Source organism: Lampris incognitus, chromosome 2, assembly GCF_029633865.1.
Source record: "Lampris incognitus isolate fLamInc1 chromosome 2, fLamInc1.hap2, whole genome shotgun sequence".
NCBI classification, from domain to species: Eukaryota; Metazoa; Chordata; class Actinopteri; order Lampriformes; family Lampridae; genus Lampris; species Lampris incognitus.
The window spans coordinates 31,284,915-31,309,378 of NC_079212.1; the positions used below are offsets into that span (position 1 = coordinate 31,284,915).

At 43.0% G+C, this 24,464-nt stretch overlaps 1 protein-coding gene across 1 annotated transcript in view; it reads left to right on the forward strand.

Annotated features, from left to right (window-relative positions):
* Positions 1-989: 989 nt before the first annotated feature.
* The window catches only part of espn (espin), a 64,339-nt gene continuing 40,864 nt past the window's right edge, over positions 990-24,464 (forward strand). Inside the window, exons 1-7 of the mRNA XM_056274182.1 lie at positions 990-1,323; positions 6,538-6,731; positions 14,816-15,002; positions 15,253-15,435; positions 17,081-17,212; positions 20,882-21,110; positions 22,049-22,335. Coding sequence (XP_056130157.1) covers positions 1,030-1,323; positions 6,538-6,731; positions 14,816-15,002; positions 15,253-15,435; positions 17,081-17,212; positions 20,882-21,110; positions 22,049-22,335 — 1,506 coding nt within the window. The 5' untranslated portion in view covers positions 990-1,029. The remainder of the gene's footprint in view (positions 1,324-6,537; positions 6,732-14,815; positions 15,003-15,252; positions 15,436-17,080; positions 17,213-20,881; positions 21,111-22,048; positions 22,336-24,464) is intronic.

Consider the following 24,464-nt stretch of genomic DNA (forward strand, 5'->3'; position numbering starts at 1 on the left):
AAACAGCTGATTATTTGAATTGTCAATATTTTTAAATGGTTGAAAAAATTATCAGCGTTTGCAGAACAACTATCCTATTTGTTGATCGAACAAACGGAACATTTAAATACGCGAGACCCAATCTCATACAAAGCCACCAGGTGGACCTATAGTCTTCCTGGCGCCATCAATAGCGGACTACTGTGAAATGTATCGTTTCCACTTATTTCCACTACAGTCGACGCAGGTGAACATGTGGCCTATACACAAACAAAGCTGCACTTTAATGTAAGAAACTCGTTAAATCTCAATTCTGGGCTGTATGCTCGACCCCTGGGACCGCCACACTTTCCCTCTCATGCCGCGTGTTCAAGTTGCCATACTGTCCCTTTAACTTCTGAGCCGATTTCTAGGGACAATAACATGTAACAGGCTAAGTGATCCTCCCCCTAATGGATTATTTAACAAGTGTTGAGTCCCATGTCGCCATCTGTGACAGCAAGAAAAACACCACGGAATATTCTTTGGAGCGAATACAGCTGTAATCCAGAATTAAAACATACGAGCAAAGAACAAAAAAACTTTCAGGATTTAAAAAAAAAACAAACAAACCCCGGAAACATTTGCAACAGGTGTTGAGCATTACGGGCGCATCGGCACAAGAAAAGAAGCGCGCCTTGTCACTGACCACTGTAGTAAACGCTGATCGACCGACGCTTTCGCTCAGGTACTACACAACAGAATATGTGGAGCGAGACGTGCATGCCTCCAGTTCTGGGGGAAACGGTACATAGGTTGTGCTAAACGATGACCTAATCTTTACAAGAAGCTCCTAAGGCGCATGTGATAGATGACGGATTGATTTTTGTGAACGGCCTCTTTTTAAGGTATGAGTCCAATCACGTGTAACGGTTCCCCCGAAGAAATGAATTAAGACTGAGTCGAGCAACGCAACTGGGCCTGCACAAAACAATATGATGTCTCCATCTATGACGGGGAACTAATTGGACTTGGCATAGCCTACTCCGGGAGCTGTCAAGCTTAACGGCCATGGTGGCGGAGAAGACCCTGCTCGCCGCCCGGCAAGGGGACGTGCAAACCCTGAAAGTGCAATTAGCGGCGAAAGAACTGAGCGACGATGTCAAAGATATTTTGGGGGCATCGCCCGTCCACCACGCCGCCAGGGCCGGGAAACTGACGTGCCTGCGTTTCCTGGTGGAGGAGGCAGGTCTGTCGGGGAACGGCGTGGCGAACAACGGCGCGAACCCCGCTCACGACGCGGCCGCCACGGGCAACCTCGCCTGTTTACAGTGGCTGCTAACGCAGGGTGGATGTCGCTCTATGGTGAGTGAAGCCGTTTCATGTCAGTCGGACACCGGTGAGCTTGATGTGAGAAGGTGAACTAGTACGTGGAGACAGTTAAATGGTGGACAACGTGTCCACCACTCGCCGCCCCGTAACCACCCGCGGCGCTGCCTAACGAGGGTGATCTGTCCATCTTGTGTCGCTACGTCGGATGGAGCAAATAGGGAGAAACCGTAACCCAAACGCTGACACTCGCCCACGCATGCGCAACAACACTTGGGGACCCCTCAGCTGAAACGTCAGAACACGTTTAACTTTGATATGTCCCCTTTTCGGTGCTTTATTCGTAGCGACCCGGAGAGGGTGAGAGCATGACCTTAGGGACGCCTCATGTCATGGCAGCTGCGCATTCCCGGACCTGTTGTCAGCAAGACGCTGTCAGACTTCTTTCAGGCGACATAAAGTCATGTTTCTCAGTAAGAGAGACTGTTATAAATATAGCCGAGCAGCCAGTCTGCACAACCGGCTGAGCTGATCAGGCTGGTGTCAGGACATGGTTGTAACCTTACTACTAAGCTTTATTGACCCACACTCTCATAGGGCCGTCTGGAAGAAGTTCTCCCAAGATATTGGGCAGCAGCAGAGGCGTCACCGTAGATAGGAGTTGGGGGGGGGGGGCGAAACTTATACTAAGGTGGGTCTGGAGGCGTCCTACTCCTGAAGAAATTAACAGCAAAAAGCCATAAAATGGTTGTTCCATATTTGTTTTGAGTGACGGTAGGCCTGCAATACTTTGGCTTTGTTGCTGCAAAAAAAACTGCTTTAATTGCTTAAACGTGGATATGAAGTATTTCTCCTCCCTTTCTCTATTAAGAGTATTAAATGATTTATATTAAATAATTCAAGAATCCAATGACCCAGCACACTGATTAAAAGCATCTAGATGCTAATTTAAAGCTGATAGTAAAGCAAGTTATCACGTAATGAGCCATATTCAAATATTTACACACTGGTTAACTTTTACAATAACCCCCTAAAACTGAATTACATGTACCAGCCATCTGCAAGGCGCTTTTAAAGTCAAGCTTCATAATTAAGGCTAATTTAAATTCTTTGACCTATTAATGTTTGCCAAACATTGTTTGTATATAAAAAAATTGATAAACAAGGCCCATTCTTGTACATGAATTTACATTTAGGGCACATTGTTTTCTGGTGAACTAGCCAAGCAAAACTTGTGAAATCACTTGTCTATCCATCAATCACTTCTATATCAAATAGGTCCGGCGATGCGATGCTACTTGCCTACAGTCAGTGCAGTTGCAGTAATTTCATTATTTAAAAAATTGCCATTTTTATTATACTAGATGTTTCAAGGGAAATTACTGTTACCCATACTGTTGACATATTGGTAATGTTTATTGTAGAATAAAATTTGAAGGGGGAGGTCTAACTTTCCTTCAGGCTTTATTCTCACTTGCTTGGAAACATAAAACGGACTGATTGTGGCTTACCCCTTTTAAAACTTATGAGAGCCTACTGTGTTACTTTGCTTCATACAGCTGTTATATTAAAGTATGTACAAATGGATTTACTTTGACCAAATCCTTCAAAGCTCATGCAGAGTGGGATTAGAAATATATAATTCAGTTCAAGATGGTTGAGGTAAACTGACATTGGCCATTACATCTTCGTACAATGCATTAGGTTAATGAGCCTTTCACTTTCAGATAGGCTTGCAACATTCTTAGTAACCTCATAGTTTAAAGGCGCAAAGTGTTCACACACAACGTATTGGTTTCCTGACTGACCAAAGAACACAGCATGCCTTTTAGAAGGCTCCAACTGAAAGCTGCCGAGGACTTCAGAGGATCAGAGTATTCCCATAAATTCTTTATAAGCTGCATTTCCACCCAAAGTACCCAGCACCTCTAGTCCCAGGAACTACTTTTCAAGGCACTAAAGTTTTCTTCAGCTCATTGTTGTCTGAGTTTCCACCGTAGTCTAAAGACCCGTGAAGATCAGGCAAATTACTTTGCTGATATATAAAAAGTGACAGCTGTTTTATATGTCATTTTTGCAAGCGACTACACAACAATGATGACGCCATATAAAGCAACAGACAGGCATCATTATTTGTGGTCCTTAATTTTCTTGTAATTTTGTTTTGATTTTTTTAAGCCTTTCCCAGCACTGTTCCCAGTGTGAACAATGTTCAGCTCGCTTAACTTGCAAGAGATTTTCGCATGCACCTTATCATTGTGGGTCGCTGTTTCCAATTCCTACTGAATTTCATCCTCAGCATAAATGCTCAATAAGGCCTGGACTTCGCCATCGGTCCATCTGTCATATGATTTCTTCTGTAACTCCATGTTGATGTGTCAAAGCACAATGAACATAAAACAAACTGATTTGCGGCTGCAGATTTTTAAAAATGGTGGTTGCAATAAAACGCTGTGAGTACTCGACCAATTGGAAATGTTCAGTGCTGCAAGCCCCACCCCCAAAGTTCCTGTACTTTTGGAAAGTACTACCCCATGAGCAGGGACTTTGGGAGGGTAAAATAATGTTCCCAGAACTTAATTTAGACCCTGGTCCCTGCGATGGAAATGCAGGGTTCCTTGAAAGGTTCGTGGTTTCTGGGGAAAGTTCCTGTGGTGGAAACGCACTGAATTCCTCAAAAGGTTCCTGGTTCTTGGGGAAAGTTCCTGTGGAGGAAATACGGCTATAGTTCCCCCAGTGTATGCCCCAAGATACAGTTCAAACATAACCCCGACCATCCTTAGCATGTCCCAAAGTCCCCCCAACCACTCAAACCCGTACTATAAACAATCCAGTAGCGTAGAGTTTAGGTGTGGAGTTGACGTTGGGTGTTTTCAATGAATAGTCAGTTATCCTTGTTTCTATTTGTCATTACAAATATCTGCCAGCAATTTGAGGGGTTAAACATTTGACTGGCATTATGTCCTGATGTGTCCCTATTGCAAGAGCTTTTACTATTGGATTAGTCTCAAAAATGGCCTTTGTGTTGCTCTCTTACTCGCTTGCTCTCCCTCTCTCTCTCTCGCTCTGTCTGTCCTTGTCACTCAAACATGCACATGCATACTTGCTCTTTTAAGACTTATTTTTATTCTGTTTTCAAAACTGGAAAAAACTGGAAAAAAGCAGCAATTTCCAGTTGAAACGACAACAATGAACTCATGGACCTATTCTATTCCTCTGGAATCTAAAGTGTTGAGAGAGACCTGACTGCAGTCTTTCTTTCTAAGCCTTTGCTAACACAGTAACATAACATGGGGCAGCAAAGCCTAGTGGCTGTCGAGGACACCCACCTTCTTTAACCAGAGGTCAGGTTTTGTCCTTTGTGAAATGGGGCGGCATGGTGGCCGAGTGGTTAGCACGTTCTTCTCACAACAAGAAGGTCCTGGGTTTGAACCCTGGGTTTGTCCAACCTTGGGGGTCATCCCAGGTCGTCCTCTGTGTAGAGTTTGCATGTTCTCCCCATTTCTGCAGTGGGTTTTCTCCAGGTGCTCCGGTTTCCCCCACCACCAAAAAGACATGCATGTTAGGGTTGATACTCCTGTCTGTGTCCCTGACTGAGGCATGGCAAGATGAACTGGAGTTGGACCCCGAGCGCTGCACGGCAGCTGCCCACTGCTCCTAGCTACACAGCTATGATAGGTTAAATGCAGAGCATGAATTTCTCCATGGGGAAAGATGAAGTATATCAAAATCAAAAAGAAAAGAAAAATAACCTTGAGCATGACCCTTAACCTCAATCTGTTTCATGGACAACAAATTAGCTGGCTGACCCTGTTGAACCTCCTGAATTAAATCAAATTAAAGTACATCAAATGAAATTAGGGTTTGCTACTCTAAAGTAAATACTCAAAAGAGAGAAGTCTATCATACTGGCTGTGATATACTCGCATGCGTGAACCACACTCATTATTTGTTGTGCTCAAAATTAGTGGTGTTCTTCAAACAAGTTGACAAATATGATTAAAGACAATACATTAATCATTAGTCAATCAGGCATTTTATTAGATTAGACTTATTGTTGTCCCTGTCTCCAAATTTTAAGATGAGAGTAATGAAAGTGTTTTCAACTACTTTCTCTCCCCATTAAATTCAGTGTTTGGATGCTTGATCTGCCGTAGAGAAGTAATAAAGACACCTCGTTATATCATCTAACTTATGAGCCTCTTGTCTGACATGTTGTGAGATGTCACATTTTGCTCTAGCAAAGCAGTTCAGGGGTATGGTGTCTGTGGAGGTTTCCATTTGATAGCATGTCTTTTGTGATTATCATTTCATTGGTTCTTTACTGAAAATTTGAAATACTCACTGCCTCAAATTATAATTGTAGCAGGGGCACCCCGATGGCTCACTTTGTAGTGTGTATACCGCATAAAGAAGAGTCCTTACTACAGCGGCCTGGGTTTGAATCCGGCCAGGGCCCTTTGCTGCATGTCATCCCCTCTCTCTCTCCCTTGCCTTTCCTCTATTTCTCTCGACTGTCACTGTCAAATAAAGGCAGAAAATGCCAAAACAAAAACAAAACAAAAAAATTATAACTTCCCCTCATGTTGATTAAAAGTGGACTTATATCAAAATAAGTGTAAACAAAGAGATTGCCCTCCCAATAAAACTGAAATTCAAAGCATACAAAGCACATTTTAGCCCTGGATGAGTTTTCGTTACAAAAAATGAAAACATGTTACGGGTACACATTGGGGTTTTTTCAGTGAACTGTTAAAATAAGAGGATGGGGAAGATGCAAAAAAAATCTATTTTTCTATGTGATCTGCTGCTCTTTCCTTAAGTTGGACAGTGTTCTGCATGTCATACCTGGGACATACTCACTCTTTGTATCTGGAGCTTGTCTAAGGGCTTGGTTGTCCCCCAAGCTGCACATTTTATTGTTGACTAAATCCCACACCCCCCAACCCCCAGCTGACAGCTCCTCAAGACTGTCTCCTCTGCTTTTCTTACACAATATCTGTATTTTGTGTTAATTGCGCTCATAATTATCATCATTATTATTATTATTCACTCTAGGTTTATTACTCTATTTTATCTACTTTTGTTTTTTACCCATAAGCCTTGTCTTGTGTTGTTTTTGAGAATGCTGTATTGGGTCTCGTAGCTCAAGTCTTTCACTGCTGGCGCATCCCTCTTCTGTGCATTTGCCAAATAAACTTTGATGGCACTTTGAGCCTGTTCAGCACTGACCCTCTTTCTGGCTCACAGGACCGGGACAGTTCTGGTGCCACTATTCTCCACCTTGCATGCCGCTTCAGTCACCATGAGGTCACTGATTGGCTGCTGAAGAGCGGGGAGGCAGACCCCGGCGCTTCAACAGACACTGGGGCCCTCGCAGTCCACTATGCCGCTGCCAAGGGAGACCTGCCCTCTCTCCGACTGCTGTTTGGCCACAGCCCAAAGTAAGAGCTTACCAAAATGATTTTTTTTCCCCCCTCTGCGACAGGTCTTGGGCTATATTTGGTTTGCGTTGGACACAAGTGTTTTGGCATAAAGTTTTAAGTCATGAAGAGAATATTCTGTATTGCAAAACTTGTGCTAACACACTATTAGCCACTGGTATGTTAATTCGCATTGAAAATGGAAGAAGAAAGGGATCCGATCCTCTTTTTTTTTCTTTTTTTTTGCAGCTACAAAGCAATGTAGATACATTGAGTTGAAATGCTTTTTAAAAAGAAATTCTTAGCTACATGAATTACCCTAAAAACCAACCCCCCCAACCCAAGTTTGCTTTTTTTTGTGATGCAGCTTGGATCATTTTCCTCAGAAAATTGAGTGAGTGTAAGTGTTCAGCTTATAACAAAAGCAGGTGTGTGCGTGTGTGTGTGTGTGTGTGTGCGCACTCGTATTTGTATGTATACGTGTGTGTGTGTGTGTATGTGTGTGTGTGAGAGAGAGAGAGAAAGATTACCCTCTATGAATATCACGGCTAATCAGTGCTGTGTCAGTGGACTTGTGCTCCGTGGAGATAACACTCATGATTTCCATTCACATGAAGCTAGACCAACAGTGCTCTGTCAGCAATGACATCGAACCCATAAAGCTTTGAAAACACAATGAGACCTGGGCAAAGACACACGCTCACTGAAGGCATCAGCTATGGCATTGGCAGGCTTGATCTACTAATAAGTAAAGCAGGGTTAGGGTTAATTCACTCTCATTTCAAACCACTCAAAGCGGGCCTTCCCAGAGGAATATCACCTCAGGAGGCATTCTTTATTGTGACAGTGCATAAGACAGTAATGCAAGGTAGAAACATGACTTTGGCTACACAGAACTACTCAAATTAACAGAAGAAATATAAATACTATCTAAGTTTATTATCTCCTACGCAATAGTCACTGGCATGTTTTTTATGTGGAAAATAGTACACATTAAAAGAACTAAAACAACCAGGGAAAAACAAGAAAGATCACTAATGAGCTCCCTAGTTACCAATGTAGTTGACATAACAGCCAGTACAGTGCAACCATCTCTGCTTCAGAGGTATTATAAGCATGGTTGGCACACATCCTGACCAACTGCATTGCTTGGTTTAAACATCCTATTGTTTGACCAGAATCAAATGGTGTGATACACTTTCTTTTTCTTTCTTTTTTTTTGCCAGCAATGGTTTTTGGATTCAATCTGAAATGGACTGTTCGGGATGGGTATTGTATCATCATATGAACAGAACAACAGTTGTAATTCATATTCTGTATAGAGAGAATTGTTGGCATGGTTGTACAGTCACATCAAACAAGAGCATCTTGGGTTCGACCCTGGCCCTTCTGTGTTGGATTTGCTTGGGTTTGCTCCCAAAGGCATGCTTGTAAGGGGGCAGTATGATGGCTTAGTGGTGAACACTATTGTCTCACAGCAAGAGGATCCCTGGTTTAATCCTAGTCCTTCGGTGTGGCAATTACATGTTTTCCTTTGTTTGCACTGGTGTTCTCCAGACCCTCCCCCCACAGCCTTCCCCTCACAGTCCAAACACATGCGGGTTAGGTTCATGTGCGACTCCACGTTTACCATAGATGGGACTGATTGTGTGTGTGGGCCCTGTGCTGGACTGGTGACCTGTCAGGAGAGTCTGTCTGCCTTTGGACCTATGCCCAGTGGGATATAGTCTAGCTTCTTACGGCCCTGAATTGAATTAAGAGGGTCCGGACAACAAAGTCAACTTCCCCCAAACAGGGATGTTCAGGGTTATAGTTTTTACCGTCACTAGTTACCCGTTATCTATGGCCCTCCGGCACCATATTTACAAGCACATAACTTCACAATAGCCTCATCCCCAGTGTGCTTCACTATGTACTTGACCATGGAAAAGCCTTGTTTGCAAGTGCCTGATGTAAATGGCCCTTATACGTAACAAGCCTACAAGGATGTACAAACAAAATTTGCAAACTGTAAAAACACGGTACATTTTTGTGCTGACTGCACTGCACTGCTTTTCCACTGGAGGCTACGAAAAAGTAAAGTGCCCCCCCCAATATCATTAACAGTATTGAGATAAAACACTGTACTTATTAAATAATTGTCATGTTTTATAGTCATCATTTATTGTTACTTGCTGTCATTTGAGCACCACTTGTTAAAGCATGTGCCTCGTTTTCATTCACATTAATACTTTTGGCTTGTCGCCAACACTTTTAGCCAGGGAAACTTGGGCCGAGTGAGCAGGTTGGGGCTTGTGGCTTGCTCAGTTGGATTAAATGAAATGCATTTCTGTTAAGGAAAACTGACTCAAGTATGGTCAGAGACCTTAAGAAAATTAAACGGTTTAATTCAAGCTATATTAAAAGGAGTTCAGCAGAGGACAGTAATTTTGAATGCCATCAACTAGTTTAACAAGCTGGATTACTGACACCTAGTACCTCTACAGATTTTTTTTTTTTTTTTGCAGATTATCATTACTGTTTGCAACACACGACAGCTATAAAGAAATAAAAATCTAACTACAGAGATAAATGTTGAGGCTGTTTGTGATCTTTCATGTTCCAGCGTGTAGCAAAATCCCCAGCACAGCACACAGGCCACTGCCATAAAAGCAGCCGGGATTAATAAAAAAAAAAAAAAGTAAGTCATTTACGACATTGCCTTTGAGCTGAACATCGGAGTTGATTGCAGTGAGTTTTTTTGAAAGCCAACAACCTCCGCTGGACCGGGAGCAGGTCGGAGCGCTAACCTTGAGCCTTGGGGGAACTCCAATATTGCCCAGTTGCACCCCAGACAGGTGCGTAGCTGCTGAAAATTTAATGGCCCCAAGGGGACATGGTAGCTCACTGATAGCTGGGCTTCCATTCACCCCTCTCCACCACCCCTCCCGCCACTGCTGTTTGCTGCTGTCGCCACGGTGACGGGCTGTAGCAGCGCCAACTGGCGATAAGATAATGAGGGGAAACAAATCCGTTTGAATGGAAGGGGCTTGCTTTCTACTTGCGGGCCTCGAGCATTGTGCCGTATGAAACTTTGTGGCAGGGAGATAGCATTCCCGTCTCGGGGTTTCCTGCACTGTTGTTTCATCACATTCTGTGAGGTAATTGGGTGGCTGGGCGACTGTTGTACCCCCGTGTCCCCAGGGATAACATGACCTCTCTTACATCATCACGCCATCACTTATATGAGTGGTGGCATGATGGGTAAAAGGCTGTATGTTGTGCAACAGAGGGCAAATGATAAACAAGCCATATAATGTGCACAATGCTTCATTAAATCGTTTTGTAATAAAACACGTATACAGTGTCTTATTTTATGGCATTATTGCACTGGCCTTTTTTTTTTTAACTCTGAAGCACTTTGAATACTCTGTTCTGAAGTGTCATAAAGTTATGATTATCATCCAGCTGGTCAAGGTTTTATCATTTTCCAGTTCAAATAGCAAGCCGTGCTAGATAAAACATTTACCAGAGATGACGTTTCTAATGTGCATGCCAGTATCTTCTATCCTATATAAGACAATCTGCCTTACCAGCAACACACCAAAGAACTTTTTCAGATTACTGACCTTCAGGACTCTGAAAAATGTATATAATCTACCAAGTACTTGCTATATCCGTAATGTTTGTCCTGCATTGTTTTATTGCATAACAACTATTGCATTTGTATAAAAGGATTTAAAATGTCCCACAGCTTCTTTGTGAAAAGGTTGCTTAATAATGTTTGGGCTGCTGTAACGTTTTATCCTGTGAATGCCCTACCCAAAGGTCTGTTCTCTGAAGGGATGCCAAGAGCACTGAGTGACGTGCTACTTTGAACATGCTGGAGTATTTGTCTTTCTGCAATGTTCTCATTAGCCCATCATTGTCTATTTTTGATACAAGTAAGACTGCACAGATGCTGGCTGGCCGCCAGATAGCGTTTGTAAGAGTTATAGCCCACTTTTGAATCGGTTCACACTTCTATTTCAGTGCAGCGAAACCAACAGGCCAATGCGTTGTGTGTCTCCACTGATAGCCAGAGAGAGAGAGCGAGAGCGAGAGAGAGGGAGAAACAGACAGGTTACGCAATCAATTAGTGCCGATTAAGATCTTTGGCCGAGGCATAATTCCAGCATGAGGTTGAAAGGAGGGGGTAGACTTCTGGGATAGGATTTTCTAGAAAGTGGGATATTACAACTTGTGCTGTGGGTCATATTTCTCAGTGGTGTAACTATGTGGTAATATCGCTTGTCTTAGGATTTGGATCAGCCTACTCACTACTAGACTTTTCCCATGCCTGTTTGACCATGCCATTTGTCAGCGTTGGCTGTTGTTTCTGTGATTTTCATCTTGGAAATAATGGCGTTGTTAGAGTGCACAATTATCAACTTGGTTATCTTAGGCCAAGGAGAAAGTTTGCATGAAATGATGGATTAAGTGGTATTGCACTCTCAGCCGGAGAACATACCACTCAAACAATGGTTAAGTGATAACACCGCTACTTGTTAAGGGTTAATCTTCTTAATATATTTATGGGAAAGGGTTATCCCACAAGAGGTTCAAAATTCATAAAATGTAGAGGCTTTTCTGCATGGTGTGATGCAGAACCATGAGTCCATTTTTCATATCGATGGTGTCAGTGATGCACTCGACTTAGGTATACAGGAACTAAAACCTCTGACCCTGTTAACACTGTCTCGTACTTGCTGAGATACACAGGTAATGGATACCTTAACCTTAGTGGTGTTAGCGCTGTGCTCTAATCAGTGAGCTACAAAGGACACATTCATATGGACTCTTCTGTCCCCAGCTACAAAGGACACATTCATATGGACTCTTCTGTCGCCACCTGGTTTCACTGGCCTTTACTTCAGGTTGTCTCAGATCTCCCTCGTGTTCAGAATGCACCTTGTTTTGGTTACATAACTGTATCGACAAGGTGCATTTATGACTGATCGTGTGACGATCCGCTGGATCCGCTGTAAAATGTGAAACCCTAAATAACCAGGATGAGACGTAGTCGGACAACAGCACACTTTAGTTGAGCTGTTGAGGAGGACTTCAGCTGGTTCAAAGCCATGTGGTTTCTCCCGAAGCTTTTTGAATTATTTAGACGGGGAAAGCTACTGAGAAAGTAACAACCTTTTATTAGGCAAGCAGACCATTAGAGGGACATCAATTACTTTGCTAGTAATGAAGATAACCTGCTCATTTGTCACTGTGGACATAATAGCGGAAAGCAGTGTACCGGCAATTTCTGAGGCAAATAAGTTATTGGAGCTGAACTAGAAATGCAGTATATCAAATATCGACTACTTTGGAGTGCGTGTATTTTTTCCCTTCGAGTGACAAAGTGATTGACAAGGTATCACACGTTGTGGCACTTTGTGTTCGGTCTGTCACACAAGACTAGCCTCTTTGTAAAGCCCTTTGAAATCTACACCTCTACTCCAAAAGCACTTCTTCAGTGAAGGGCGGCCAAGCCTGCATGCATTTTAGGATTCTGGAAACAAATTACTTGTGTCGTGCATCTCGTCGGTCTATCCCAAGGAGAAAATTCTTTAGCTTTCTGTCTCTGCTCATCTTGCTCGTCATTGGTTTTCATGTTCATCGTTCATGCTCATCATGCTAAATACGAGCCCCTCCCCTCCTTAGACCCCATCCTGCAAGTCAACTCCTGCCCAGTTTGGTTACATTCATGAATAATTCACCTGTCTGCCCACTTCCTCATGACAGAACTGAAAATAAAGTCCACTTCTTAAATATTCAGCAAGAGCCTTTATATTTGGAACCTTTACCCCAACCACCCAAGCATACCTTCATACCGTCTTGTGACTTTCTCCCCCGTCAAGATGGGGGAGAAAGATGGCTGGCTACGATTCAACAGTGTGTCTCATTTAAACTCTTTTTCTATGTGTATCGTGTTATTTCAAGGCTGTGTGACTGTGTGCTGTCCAGCGCTAAACACCAGAAATGCAGAGAGGCAGGGCAGCTTAAAGTGTTGGGATTTGGTCCAGAATCTAACCTAACGTCATCCACATATAGTTCCTATGTGGGGTCTTTAGTCGACACAGTTCCTGACATTGAGCTGCAAATCTTTTGCGGGAAAGCCAGTCAGGGTCATGTTTGTGTCTATGGGATCCACCCCTCTGCTTCATCCTTGAGCCTCCTATAGTTTTCTCCCTCCCTCCAGTACTCCTTCTCTTTATCATCTCCTGTGGCTACTGGCAACACTTGTGTTAAGCGCAGTGCAGGATGGGCGACGCTACTGGGGAGGTAATCCTCTTACAGGACTCATTGCTCATTTGTCAGTACCCAAATAAAGCAAGGCCTTATGGGATTTAGAGGGGAAGCTCTTGCTCACTCGCTGACCTCCCGCTGTGACTGAAAAGATCTGGGACAAAAGTGTGTGTGTGTGGGGGGGGGGGGGGTCATTGGTCGAGCTTTTCCCAGGAGTGGCGTAGCTACAAGGCCCTTGATAATGAAGGGGATGCAGATTTGGATCGCTGACCATATTGTCTTTGCACTTCTCAGAATAGATCCCCTGTGGATTTGTTGAGTTCAACAGAGACATGGTCTATTAAAGCAATTATCTGCTGCTATGCCGGCCATTGTCCAAGAGATTGAAAACACATTTTGCAAAGAGGGGTTATGGATATAAACTGTAGATGCTGGATATGTTCTATCTAGTTGTTTCTACACATAGTTTTGCTGGGGGTAATTTTATTTTTTTATTTTATTTTTTATTTTTGCACCTTTGTGTTGTGTTTTCACCCTATTTATCTGAAGATAAATCAATAATTGAAATCTATAGAATTTCAGAAAATGAATAGAAATCTATACTGAAATGCAGCATTGGGGGAAGGGGTTTACTTCACTCATTAGCGACCTCATCTCTTCATTGTGGGCATTTCAGATGTAAAGCAAATAGAATAAAAAAAAGAATGAAATCAATCAGGATGATATTTTCCTTTCAACAAACTCTTTAAAATGTACAATGAAGTAACTTGTTACTCTATGCTGCAAGTTACCTTACTTAAGTACAGTGTGAAATATATTGGTTTGATTTAAGTTTATGATTGTCAATTATCAATGACTGAAGTTGATTTAAATGGTTGACGATATTGAGCTGCAGTTGTGTTTGGGTATCTCCAGGTTAATGTCCCATGCAGCTCTATGGGAACACTTGCACAGGGGAATCCGAATAGCACATAAAGTGGCCCTACAGTGATTCTTATAATGATAAGCTGTGATCCGCTTACTTCTTTTCATATGTAAAATGTAAATGGTGTAAAGCAGCATCCATCACACACCTGAATGGCACGTTTAGGGTGGCACGGTAGCCCAGTGGTTAGCACTGTTGCCTCACAGCAAGAAGATCCTGGGTTCGAACCCCAGGCCATCCCAGGTCCTTTCTGTGTGGAGTTTACATGTTCTCTCCGTGTCTGTGTGGGTTTCCTCTGGGTGCTCGGGTTTCCTCCCACCATCAAAAAGACGTGCATGTTAGGGTTAATACTCCTGTCTGTGTCCCTGAGCAAGGCAATGGAAAGAAGAAGTGGAGTTGGTCCCCAGGTTGCTGCTGCAGAAGACCAATTTGTTGTAAGAATACAATGTCAAATAAAATGGCTTTCTTTCTTAATCAAGAGGTCATCATTTGGGTATCCAAAGTTTTCCAAAAGGGAGATATGGATAATTTGGTGGTGCTAAACCAAACTTCTTGATTTTAATATGGTAAAGATAGACTTCTAATTTGTGAAGCAGTTTGTAACACTTGGAGAAATAGTATGGGAATTATGTTTATTGGTTAATCACTGTTTTAACATCACATCATATAATACCCGTAATCTGACAGCATCTGATGTCACTACTTCACTTCCTTGTCTGAAAACATGAACTGCTGACTATGGATGAGACATGCTACAGGAAATTACACCTTTGACCTTTGAGGTTAGCCAAGGTGCTTTAACCATGAGGCCAAACTCCTGATCACCTGCTGCTGATCTTCTGATTTGGCAACCTTCATTAGAAAAATAATGTGAGAAACTAGCTCTGTATTATTTATCTCATGCTTTGATTTCCTGCAGCCTTGTCAACTCCCAAACTAAAAATGGTGCCACACCCCTCTACCTGGCCTGCCAGGAGGGTCATCTGGAAGTCGTCCAATACCTGGCCAAGGACTGTGGGGCGGATCCAAATATCAGAGCCAACGATGGCATGACACCTCTGCATGCTGCTGCTCAGATGGGCCACAACACTGTCATAGTCTGGCTGGTATGTTGGAATAATCTAGACCTATTGTTCAAATAAAGGCTACACAAATTTAGGAACAACATCTACACGTAGATGTTTTTCATAGTATATTCTTATTAACTATGAATATAGTCGAAAAAAATGACTGTTGCCATCAAACCAAGGCTTAAATTTTTCAGAGAGTAATTAACATTTATGTTAACATTAGCAGTACCATTAACACTAACGGTAAAAACAATAACAACATCTTTACTTATCTCCCGCCCTGCAGATGAGTTTTACAGAGGTCAGCCTGACAGACAGGGACAATGATGGCGCCACCGCCATGCACTTTGCTGCCAGCAGAGGCCACGCCAAGGTGCTCAGCTGGCTGCTGCTGCATGGCGGCGAGATTGTCACAGACGGCTGGGGTGGGACCCCGCTGCATGACGCCGCCGAGAACGGCGAACTGGAGGTGTGTGTGTGTTGTGTTTGTGGTGGTTTGTGCTTAAATCTTTATCTTTGTTCTGTTCAGAGATTCAGATTCAGATTTTACTCTTAACAGATTACCAAAGCCAGTCTTCTTGGTTTAGAACAAGTTTGCCAATGACCTGTTTGTCCAACATACATCTAATAGAAGTGCTAACGTGTACATGTCTTCCTTCAATGTGTTTTAGCTGTCAGCAGTATATTTTATTATGCTAATGATAATAACAATCACATTTTGATAAAGCGTATCTTTACAATGCCCTGTGATGGCCTGGAGGCCTGTCCAGGGTGTCTCCCCCGCCTGCCGCCCAGTGACTGCTGGGATAGGCTCCAGCATCCCTGCGACCCTGACAGCAGGATAAGCGGTTTGGATAATGGATGGATGGATATATTACAATATGTACTATATATGTATCTGTATATATTATGTACTCGGGCCTCAACGGATCCGGTATGGAAATCTTATTTATGATCCGCATATTTGATTTGGCAAAGATTTTACGCCGGATGCCCTTCCTGACACAACCCTCCCCATTTATCCGGGCTTGGGACTGGCACTAAGAATGCACTGGCTTGTGCATCCTCAGTGGCTGGGTTATATTATGTATTTGTATATATAATAATAATTAGTAGTAGTAGTAGTCATAGTAGTAGAAGTAGTATGAGTTAGTAATCTCAAAAGTGATAGTACTAGTAATAATAACAGTAGTAGTAGTAGTTGATGAACTTCTTACCAGGAATAGTATTTAAAGACACATTTTTGCATACCACGGTACAGTTGGGGTTATGATTCTTTGCCCAGTCATATTTGGTTTGTCATGCTGACCATTTGTTTTGAATGAATTGCCATTGGGTCAGTCTATTGCACCAAACTTTGCAACTACTTTGACTTAAACCTAGTTGTAAGCAAGTCCAGTCAGCCAGCATCATCAACACAAGAGCGGTCCATTAAACGTAGAAAGAAATCCATTCACTGTCTGTGTTATTTACACTGCAGCCACCGCTGCTGGGATTGAACTTGATTGGTTGTTAACACCAACCTTGGCATTAAGAGTGTGTGCCCAGCTTTTAGGGGACTGGGGAGAACAATTTAAAAGGCTCGTTGAAACACGAGTCGTTGCCTTGCTCAGTCTGCAAACTCACTGAGAACAACCACAAGCTTTGTGTATTTTCTCTCTGGCTTCTGACAGATGGTTTCAAACCAGAGTCTCTGATCTCCTTTCACGTTCAAGTTCCTTTTATTGCCAAACAACCAAGCTAAGCTTTCCTATAGATCCGGATTTACAAGTGATGTTGGCACGCAACAGCTGTGGATGAACACAATTTCTGATGAAACTGGTTTCTAACCAAAGCTGTGTAATAGACTTTTAGTAGCTTATTGTTGGAAAAGGTTGTCAGGAGTGAATGAATCAGAAGTGTCTATGCTCAAATTCAGACTCAAAAACAAGGCGTTCGACAGCACTAATAATCTGCATTCGTTGCATCACTATGCTCGATTTTTGCAAAGTGACACTCCTTCTAAGTACAATAGATGAAACAGACTCCCGTTCATCAACATGTTCCCCGTTTGTCTTTCCTTCTCTTTTCTTCTCCCATTCTCTCTATCTACCTGATTTTCTTCCCATCTCCAGTGCTGTCAGATCCTTGTTGTCAATGGGGTGGACCTGAGCATCAGGGATCAGGACGGCTTCTCAGCAGCAGACCTGGCTGAGTACAACGGCCATTCCCAGTGTGCCAAGTACCTGCGCACTGTGGAGAATATGGTGAGAGACACGGCTGTCCCTCATGTACGTTTCTGCTCACATCTCTGAACCTTACATAGAAGGAGATTTCTGATCAGAATCTGTTTTAGTGGCCAAGTAAATTCGCACATATCAGGAGCTTGGTGAGCTACTCAGTAAGGACAATGTAAATAGATGGATGGATTGAATAGATGGGTAATGATGGATAATGTAAGGTCCCCATATAGAAAGAGGTTGTATAACAAGTTAACTATTAACTTGGAGAAGTGTACAATACCAAACAAAAAAAACTATCTGCTGGACATCCGGGTGGCATGGTGGTCTATTCCGTTGTCTACCAACATGGGGATTGCCAGTTCGAATCCCCATGTTGCGTCCCTACAGACGCAATTGGCCGTGTTTGCGGGTGGAAAGCCAGATGTGGGTATGTATCCTGGTTGCTACACTAGCGCCCCCGCTGGTCAGTTGGGGCACCTGTTCGGGGGGGGGGTGCTGGAGGGAATAGTGTGATCCTCCCAAGTGCTACGTCCCCCTGGCAAAACTCCTCACTGTCAAGTGAAAAGAAATGGCTGGCGACGCCACATGTATCGGAGGGGACGTGGTAGTGTGCAACCCTCCCCGGATCGGCAGAGGGGGTGGAGCAATGACTGGGACAGCTTGGAAGAGTGGGGTAATTGGCCTGATTCAATTAGGGAGAAAAAGGGGGAAAGACCCCCCCCCCAGAAAAACAAAAAACAAAACAAAACCTCTGCTATACTGATCTAGTGTATAAAGCCATTCAGCAAGTCAAAGACCTGCTCCATCTGGGCAGCTTGGTGACGGTGAGTAGAGATATAGCCCTTCACCGATGGATGTTTGAGCCCTAATAAAAACCTACACTTCTGAAATGTCAGCTCCATAAGTGCGGTTTGTATCTGACCTTTTAGAGAACAAGGAAAAAGAGAACGAATATCCCAGCTGTAGTCTCAAGATATCAACTTAAACTGCCTGAAAGAGAACATTTCACTGCCATCAACCCTCCCATATGTGGACCATCGATGTGGGTGCTTTCCTTACCCAAGCATCTTCTCATATGAGTGCCCATAAACAGTGCAACATACCCCACTATCCAAGCTAGTTTGCATTTCTTCCTCACGTGTCAGCGTGTGGACCTATTTTTCCATGGTAGATGGCGCATTATCATGGAGGCAAATCCTAAGTGCCATTTTAATTCATATGTGCAAATGCATCCAGCCCTCACCCCATGCCAAATCCCTGACAGGTAATCCTCTCTTCCCAGATGAAGACGGATCAGCTGATATGAATAAGGCCATAGACGTGAGAGGTGATCCCCATATGGGATGATGGTTTAAATTATACCTTCCCCATTCCAAAAGTATTTCTTCCTTCCCAAGCACACACTCTTTTCTCATTGAGGTGATCTGGGTTTATCTGAACGTTGACCCATGTAGGCCTGACAGGTTTATTTTGCCACAGGTGCAAATGGATGAGCTCATTATCCCTTGCATGGAAAGCTGCTGTTTTGCAACAGTGACTCCCCCTTCCATTTATATATTATTTTCAAAATGCTGTGAAACATTAGTCATCAACTGTGTTTAACAATGCCATTTATATTCGTCCCCTGACAGGGCTGAGGTGAAACCTTTAACAAATGCAGATTGTGTTTTGTACTGTGCATTCATTACAACAGCATCACCATGCTTTCTGAATCTGAGAAGAGAATAGGAGGAATTCTGGGAGAATTCATTACCAAAGTTAAAGTACTCAATAATGCAAGTATTTCTCCATTAACTGATAAGCTACAGTACTTCCCAACAATTTTTTTTTATTTTTGCAAGTACTACTCTACTGTACAGGCACAGCATAGAGGAGTGAAATTGCTCACATCTGACCTGATCTTGTTTACCTGAATTTGCCTTTTATCGACACTGGCGTCAATACAACAAATAGGCCATGGGAGGAACAAAGCGAGACTTTGTACACAAAAATGACAATAACATACAAATTACAGATGTCGCAGGGATGACACCAGTCTCATCTTTCTAGCACCATCAACTCTCGAGGCTCCAATTCGCTGAAGCCCCTGAAGGGCCTGAGAAATAATTAACACTTTTAGCACCCAATTCACTTGGGTGTGTTGGAAACGTAGTTCTCTTTCTTGCACCTTCTCCCTTGAGGCGATTTTGGTAAATTAGGTCAGTGCTGCAGGGAGAAAGTGGGAAGAGCCCAGAGCCTCTGTGGCTGTCTGAGCACAGGGTCATTAACTCCTGTTGATGAAGAAGGCCAGGATGCAACTGTTCCCCATGTGACTGTCTGGGACCGAGATGGAGAAAGGAGTGAATAGTTTCCATGTCAGTGCTCCTGAGAGGATGGGGAAAATATATTTTGTTTTTATCTATTTAATATTTCAGTTTACATATAGATAAATCATCGTCAATCTGTATCTGCCCCGGGGTAAGAAGACCTTTAACCCTCATGTTCACAAATTGGCAATGGATATTACCGTTCACTGACCATGATGACCCATAGCACTTTGGGATTTTATAGCAATATTTTTGTAGAATTTTTATAAATATACCCAATAAATCTTTTCATCTCAATTACTAATAATAGTAACAATATTTATAGATATTTCTGATAGTTATTATTCAAAATGGGTCACTTCACTCTGACAGTACACAGGATAAACTGTTGACTATGATAGGTTTACGTGCATAAATTAAAGTGGCACCTGATAACCTCTTTTGCTTTTATATACCATCATGAAATTAATTTTGGTCGCATTGTGTTATGACAATGGGAAAATTATCTAATCGGCATTCAGATCAGTTCCACGGTAGCCTTCTGCCATTGGGCACGAAACCTCCCAGGAAATACTGTGATTTCTTCACATCACACACCGATAAATACAACTATTTTACTTTTTACTTCAACTCATCTGAGAACATAGCTCCTCTTCTTCTATCTACCCAACAGCAACACCCTGGGTTCGAATCTCATCCACTCTCTAAATTGATTGATTGGCTGACTGATTGATTGATTGATTTGGGTCTCTTTTAGCTCATTGGCTGATCTTCCAAGAGTCCAAAATAAAAACATCTAAACATACAATAATTCATAAATAATTCAAAACTGAATTGTTTACACATATATCATATACATACGAATACTTTCCGGATGCACTGTATGCACTGTATGTATACACACATACATAACCTACACAAATTAGCACATTGTACCAACATACTCATTTTCATCGACATGGGTTCACATATAATACCAATAATACTCTACTAACCTGCGGACAATACAATAGTGTGATGACTACATTTAAATCTTAAATTTTTCTGACCAACAATCCAGCTGCCATACTGTTCTTAAATCAATTATTATCATGAATTCCATAATCTAATAGTCCTAGAAATGAAAGTCCCTCTTCCCATTTCAGTTTTTATTTTTGGTAGTGCATAATGATTTTTATCTTATTCCTACGTTAACTTGATGTTTATCATGTACTAATAACAGTTTGTCCTTAATACTAAATGGCTTTTTAAACTTTTGAATTTTTCTCTAAATCCGCCTTCCTCACACTCTTCAATGCCGTGTCTAAATAAAGAAGAATTCCCCCCCCCAAATAAATAAATGCACCCACTAATGGCTGTAGCCCTCCTCCTCCTGTATCTCTGGCAGAGTGTGGAGCACCGCGTGCTGTCCAGGGACCCTTCCACCGACTTGGAGTACAAGCAGCCGGACTCGGGCCTGTCGTCCCCAAACACCACCATGCCCCCGGCTAACCAGCAGGCCCGTTTTGAGATCAGCTCCCCCTCCAGCACCCTGTCCAACTATGACTCAGCCAACTCCAGTCAGACCAGCACTGGGGAGAAGAGGAGCAGCCCCCCGCCCTCCAAAGCCCCACCTGGTCAGTGGCACATGAAAGCTGAGGGGTAATGATGAAAGCTTTGCTAATGTGCTGGAGGCAAGTGAAAGGGGGAAAGAAAGAAAAAACGACTGTAGTGTAAAGATTAATTTTCTGAAATTAGTGCTCAAAATACGAAAGTAAAACTAGATTTAAGTTGTGATTAGTGACTGAGAAATGGTCATACGTTGATTTTTTTTTTTTTTCATTTCAAATAATATTCATACCAAATGCGGTCTCGGCCACTTTGCTTTTGTAAATCCATTCTATAGTAGAGATAAATTGAACATAATTGGGCTGTTAACGGTTAATGTGCACATATAACGTATTCTAACAGCTCAGTATTTTATCAGCTCATAGGCACATGGTTTGGTGAGGTAAATTACACCCACTTTTTATTTCCCTGCAACTATGCTTATAAATATGAGTCCTTGTGACTAATGTGATGAGCTTACACCAAGTGCAGTGTCTGAGAACCTGCCCTTCCTTGAGCGGAGCTACTGCTATGCAACAGGTGGGCCTTACAGTTGCTGCACCCTAGTGGTGTAAGGACAGACTGTTTAAATTGCACACCAGTAACAACATTTATAGTTAACTGTGATGTACTGTGGCTATAAAAAGTAACCCCCTCCCTAGACTTTTTCTTGTTTTACTTCTTAAAATTATTCATTCACTGTGGATTTAACTAGATGCAAGCCACCCAAAACTCTCCAATGTCAAAATTTTACAAACTGATTTAACTTTTTGAAACAAATACTAAAACAATATAAAATAGAACATGAGATTGTTGAGGGCTCCATTGAGTAGATTGTCTTTTATTAAATTTGTCTACAAAAAAATTCAAACAACTCCCTTACACTTGTTGAAATTGTGAGTGTTATTGTTTGTGATGAATAAGTTTGATCATGGAAACGTGTGCCCTGATGATGTCGTTCTCACAGGCACACCAGAGTCGGCCATTACGGACATGCAGGCCTACATGGACATGCTGAACCCGGACATACGGTCTGCTGTTCCAAAGAAGGAGCAGTCTAAGCCCCACATTGAGGCCTCCCAGGCCCCGCCACCACCAGCTTTCCCACCCCCACCTCCACCGCCAACTGTCCAGGTGCCCCCTCCTCCTCCCAGCTACCCGGCGCCCCACCCCCCTCAGGAGCAGGCCTCCGCTGAGTACCTGAAGGTGAAGAGCAACCTGCGACACGTACAAAGTGACGCCAAGAAAAAGGGGGTAAGGGCTACAGTGGAGAACCTGGGGCCTCTGGCTGTCTTGTTTGTATTAAGTTGTCACTACAGGCCTTATTTTAGCCATCGCATTTGTCATAAAACACAAGTCAGGTACTATTCAGAGCTGGTTCCACTTTCCAGTCAAAATATGGGCGTTAACCCTCAAACGTGTGTCTCGATTTGCATTTCAACAAGATCACATCTCTTTGCATCTGCTTCTGTGCCACGTAAAACTCCATCACCACAGCACCTGGGTAGCGCAGTGGTCTATTCTGTTGCCTACCAACATGGGGATCGCTGATTCGAATCCCTGTCTTGCCTCCGGCTTGGTCGGGCGTCCCTACAGACACAATTGGCCGTGTCTGCGGGTGGGAAGCCGGATGTGGATATGTGTCCTGGTTGCTGCACTAGCACCTCCTCTGGTCAGTCGGGGTGCCTGTTCGGAGGGGAGGGGGAACTGGAGGGAATAGCGTGATCCTCCCATGCACTATATCCCCCTGGTGAAACTCCTCACTGTCAGGTGAAAAGAAGTGGCTGGTGACTCCACATGTATCGGAGGAGGTATGTGGTAGTCTGCAGTCCTCCCCGGATCGGCGGAGGAGGTGGAGCAGCAACCGGGAAGGCTCGGAAGAGTGGGGTAATTGGCTGGGTATAATTGGGGAGAAAAAGGGGGGGGGGTAAAAAAAACTCCCATTACCACAGTGACCACATGGTGCAGACCTGAAATAGAGTTGATTTAGAGTTAAAATAGAGTTGGGATTCGAACCCAGGGTGTCGCTGTTAGGTAGAAAGAAAGAAGAGGAGCTATGTTGTCAGATGAGGTAACGTAAGCTGTACTTACGTGTGTCGTGAAGCAATCACAATATTTCCGGGGAGATTTCATGCCCGGTGGCAGACAAAATGCATAGTGGGAAAAAAGGCTAAAAACAAGTCATTGCAAATACATAGAGCTAAACTCTGGTTGTTCACAAATCTTTCAGCATGTGTGCCAAAGCTGGTGCTGTTTTCAATATAGGGTATCTGAAACATTTGGCTATCGTATGGGTATTTCACAAGCTCATTGTAAACACCAGTGAGTAGAAAACAGACCTGATCTGATATGTTTTCCTGCTGTGCCTCGGGGGTGACTAACCACAATGAAATCTATCTCTAAAGAAGGATTTACAGACTGTTGTTTTTTTTAACCTATATGGTCCATTGTTGGTGCTTAAATGTGAAGCAGTCTAACTGTGCAGAGAGGGAGTGGGCTCCTATCCTGTTGTCTATTTTTGGCTGGAAGAGAGGCCGAGTCATTAAATATATGGTTGCTTCTGCCAAACTCTCATTAAAATGTCTTACTCACTACACCTACCTTCGCCTGTCTCGCAATGTGCATTGCAGTATGGCAACCAGGTAAATAGGATATTATTTAAAATCCATTCCTCAAAAAGCTCAAAAAAGTGCAACTCAGGATTAGTAAGGCTCCTGCTGCACATGCGCAGTATTTCAGATAGGCCACGTTTCTAATAATGTCACTCTCCAAAAAGGTGGCCGTTTGCGGGACTTGTGAAACAATATGGTATGTTCCCCAAAACCTGCTGAGGTATTAGGGTGTTTTGGTCAAAGGGGCCACTGGGGGCCCTGCTAATCAGTTCGGCTGGTGCTCCTGTGTAACAATGGCCCTTGTTCGGCCACTAACAATGTTGTTATTGTGCTGGCATGGGCAACAAGGCCAACATGCTCATTATCAAGGCAGGACTCCGAGTTGGCACAGACAATGATGGCTGTGATTGGAGTGATGTTAATTTTCAATAATTACTCTGGTCGCAGATCAGGGCAAGCATGTTTTCGATGGTTGACAAGCAGCTTTGGACTCATAAGAAAAAAGACTCACTGCAAAGCCTCGAGGAGGTGCAGTCATTTTATATACACGCCATGTTTGTAGAAGGATCATGATCAAATGAAGGTCCACGTCATTGTTAAACTTGCACCACAGTGTGGGATGCTGGTCGTTCTGTGCTTTCATGAAATGCATTTTAGTGAGACAGCAGAGCTATAAAGACTGCATCTTGCTCTCTCTCTCTCTCTCTGTCTCTCTCTGTCTGTGTGATTATCTGTAAAATATCTTAGTGTGTAGGGAATAATGTAGTTACA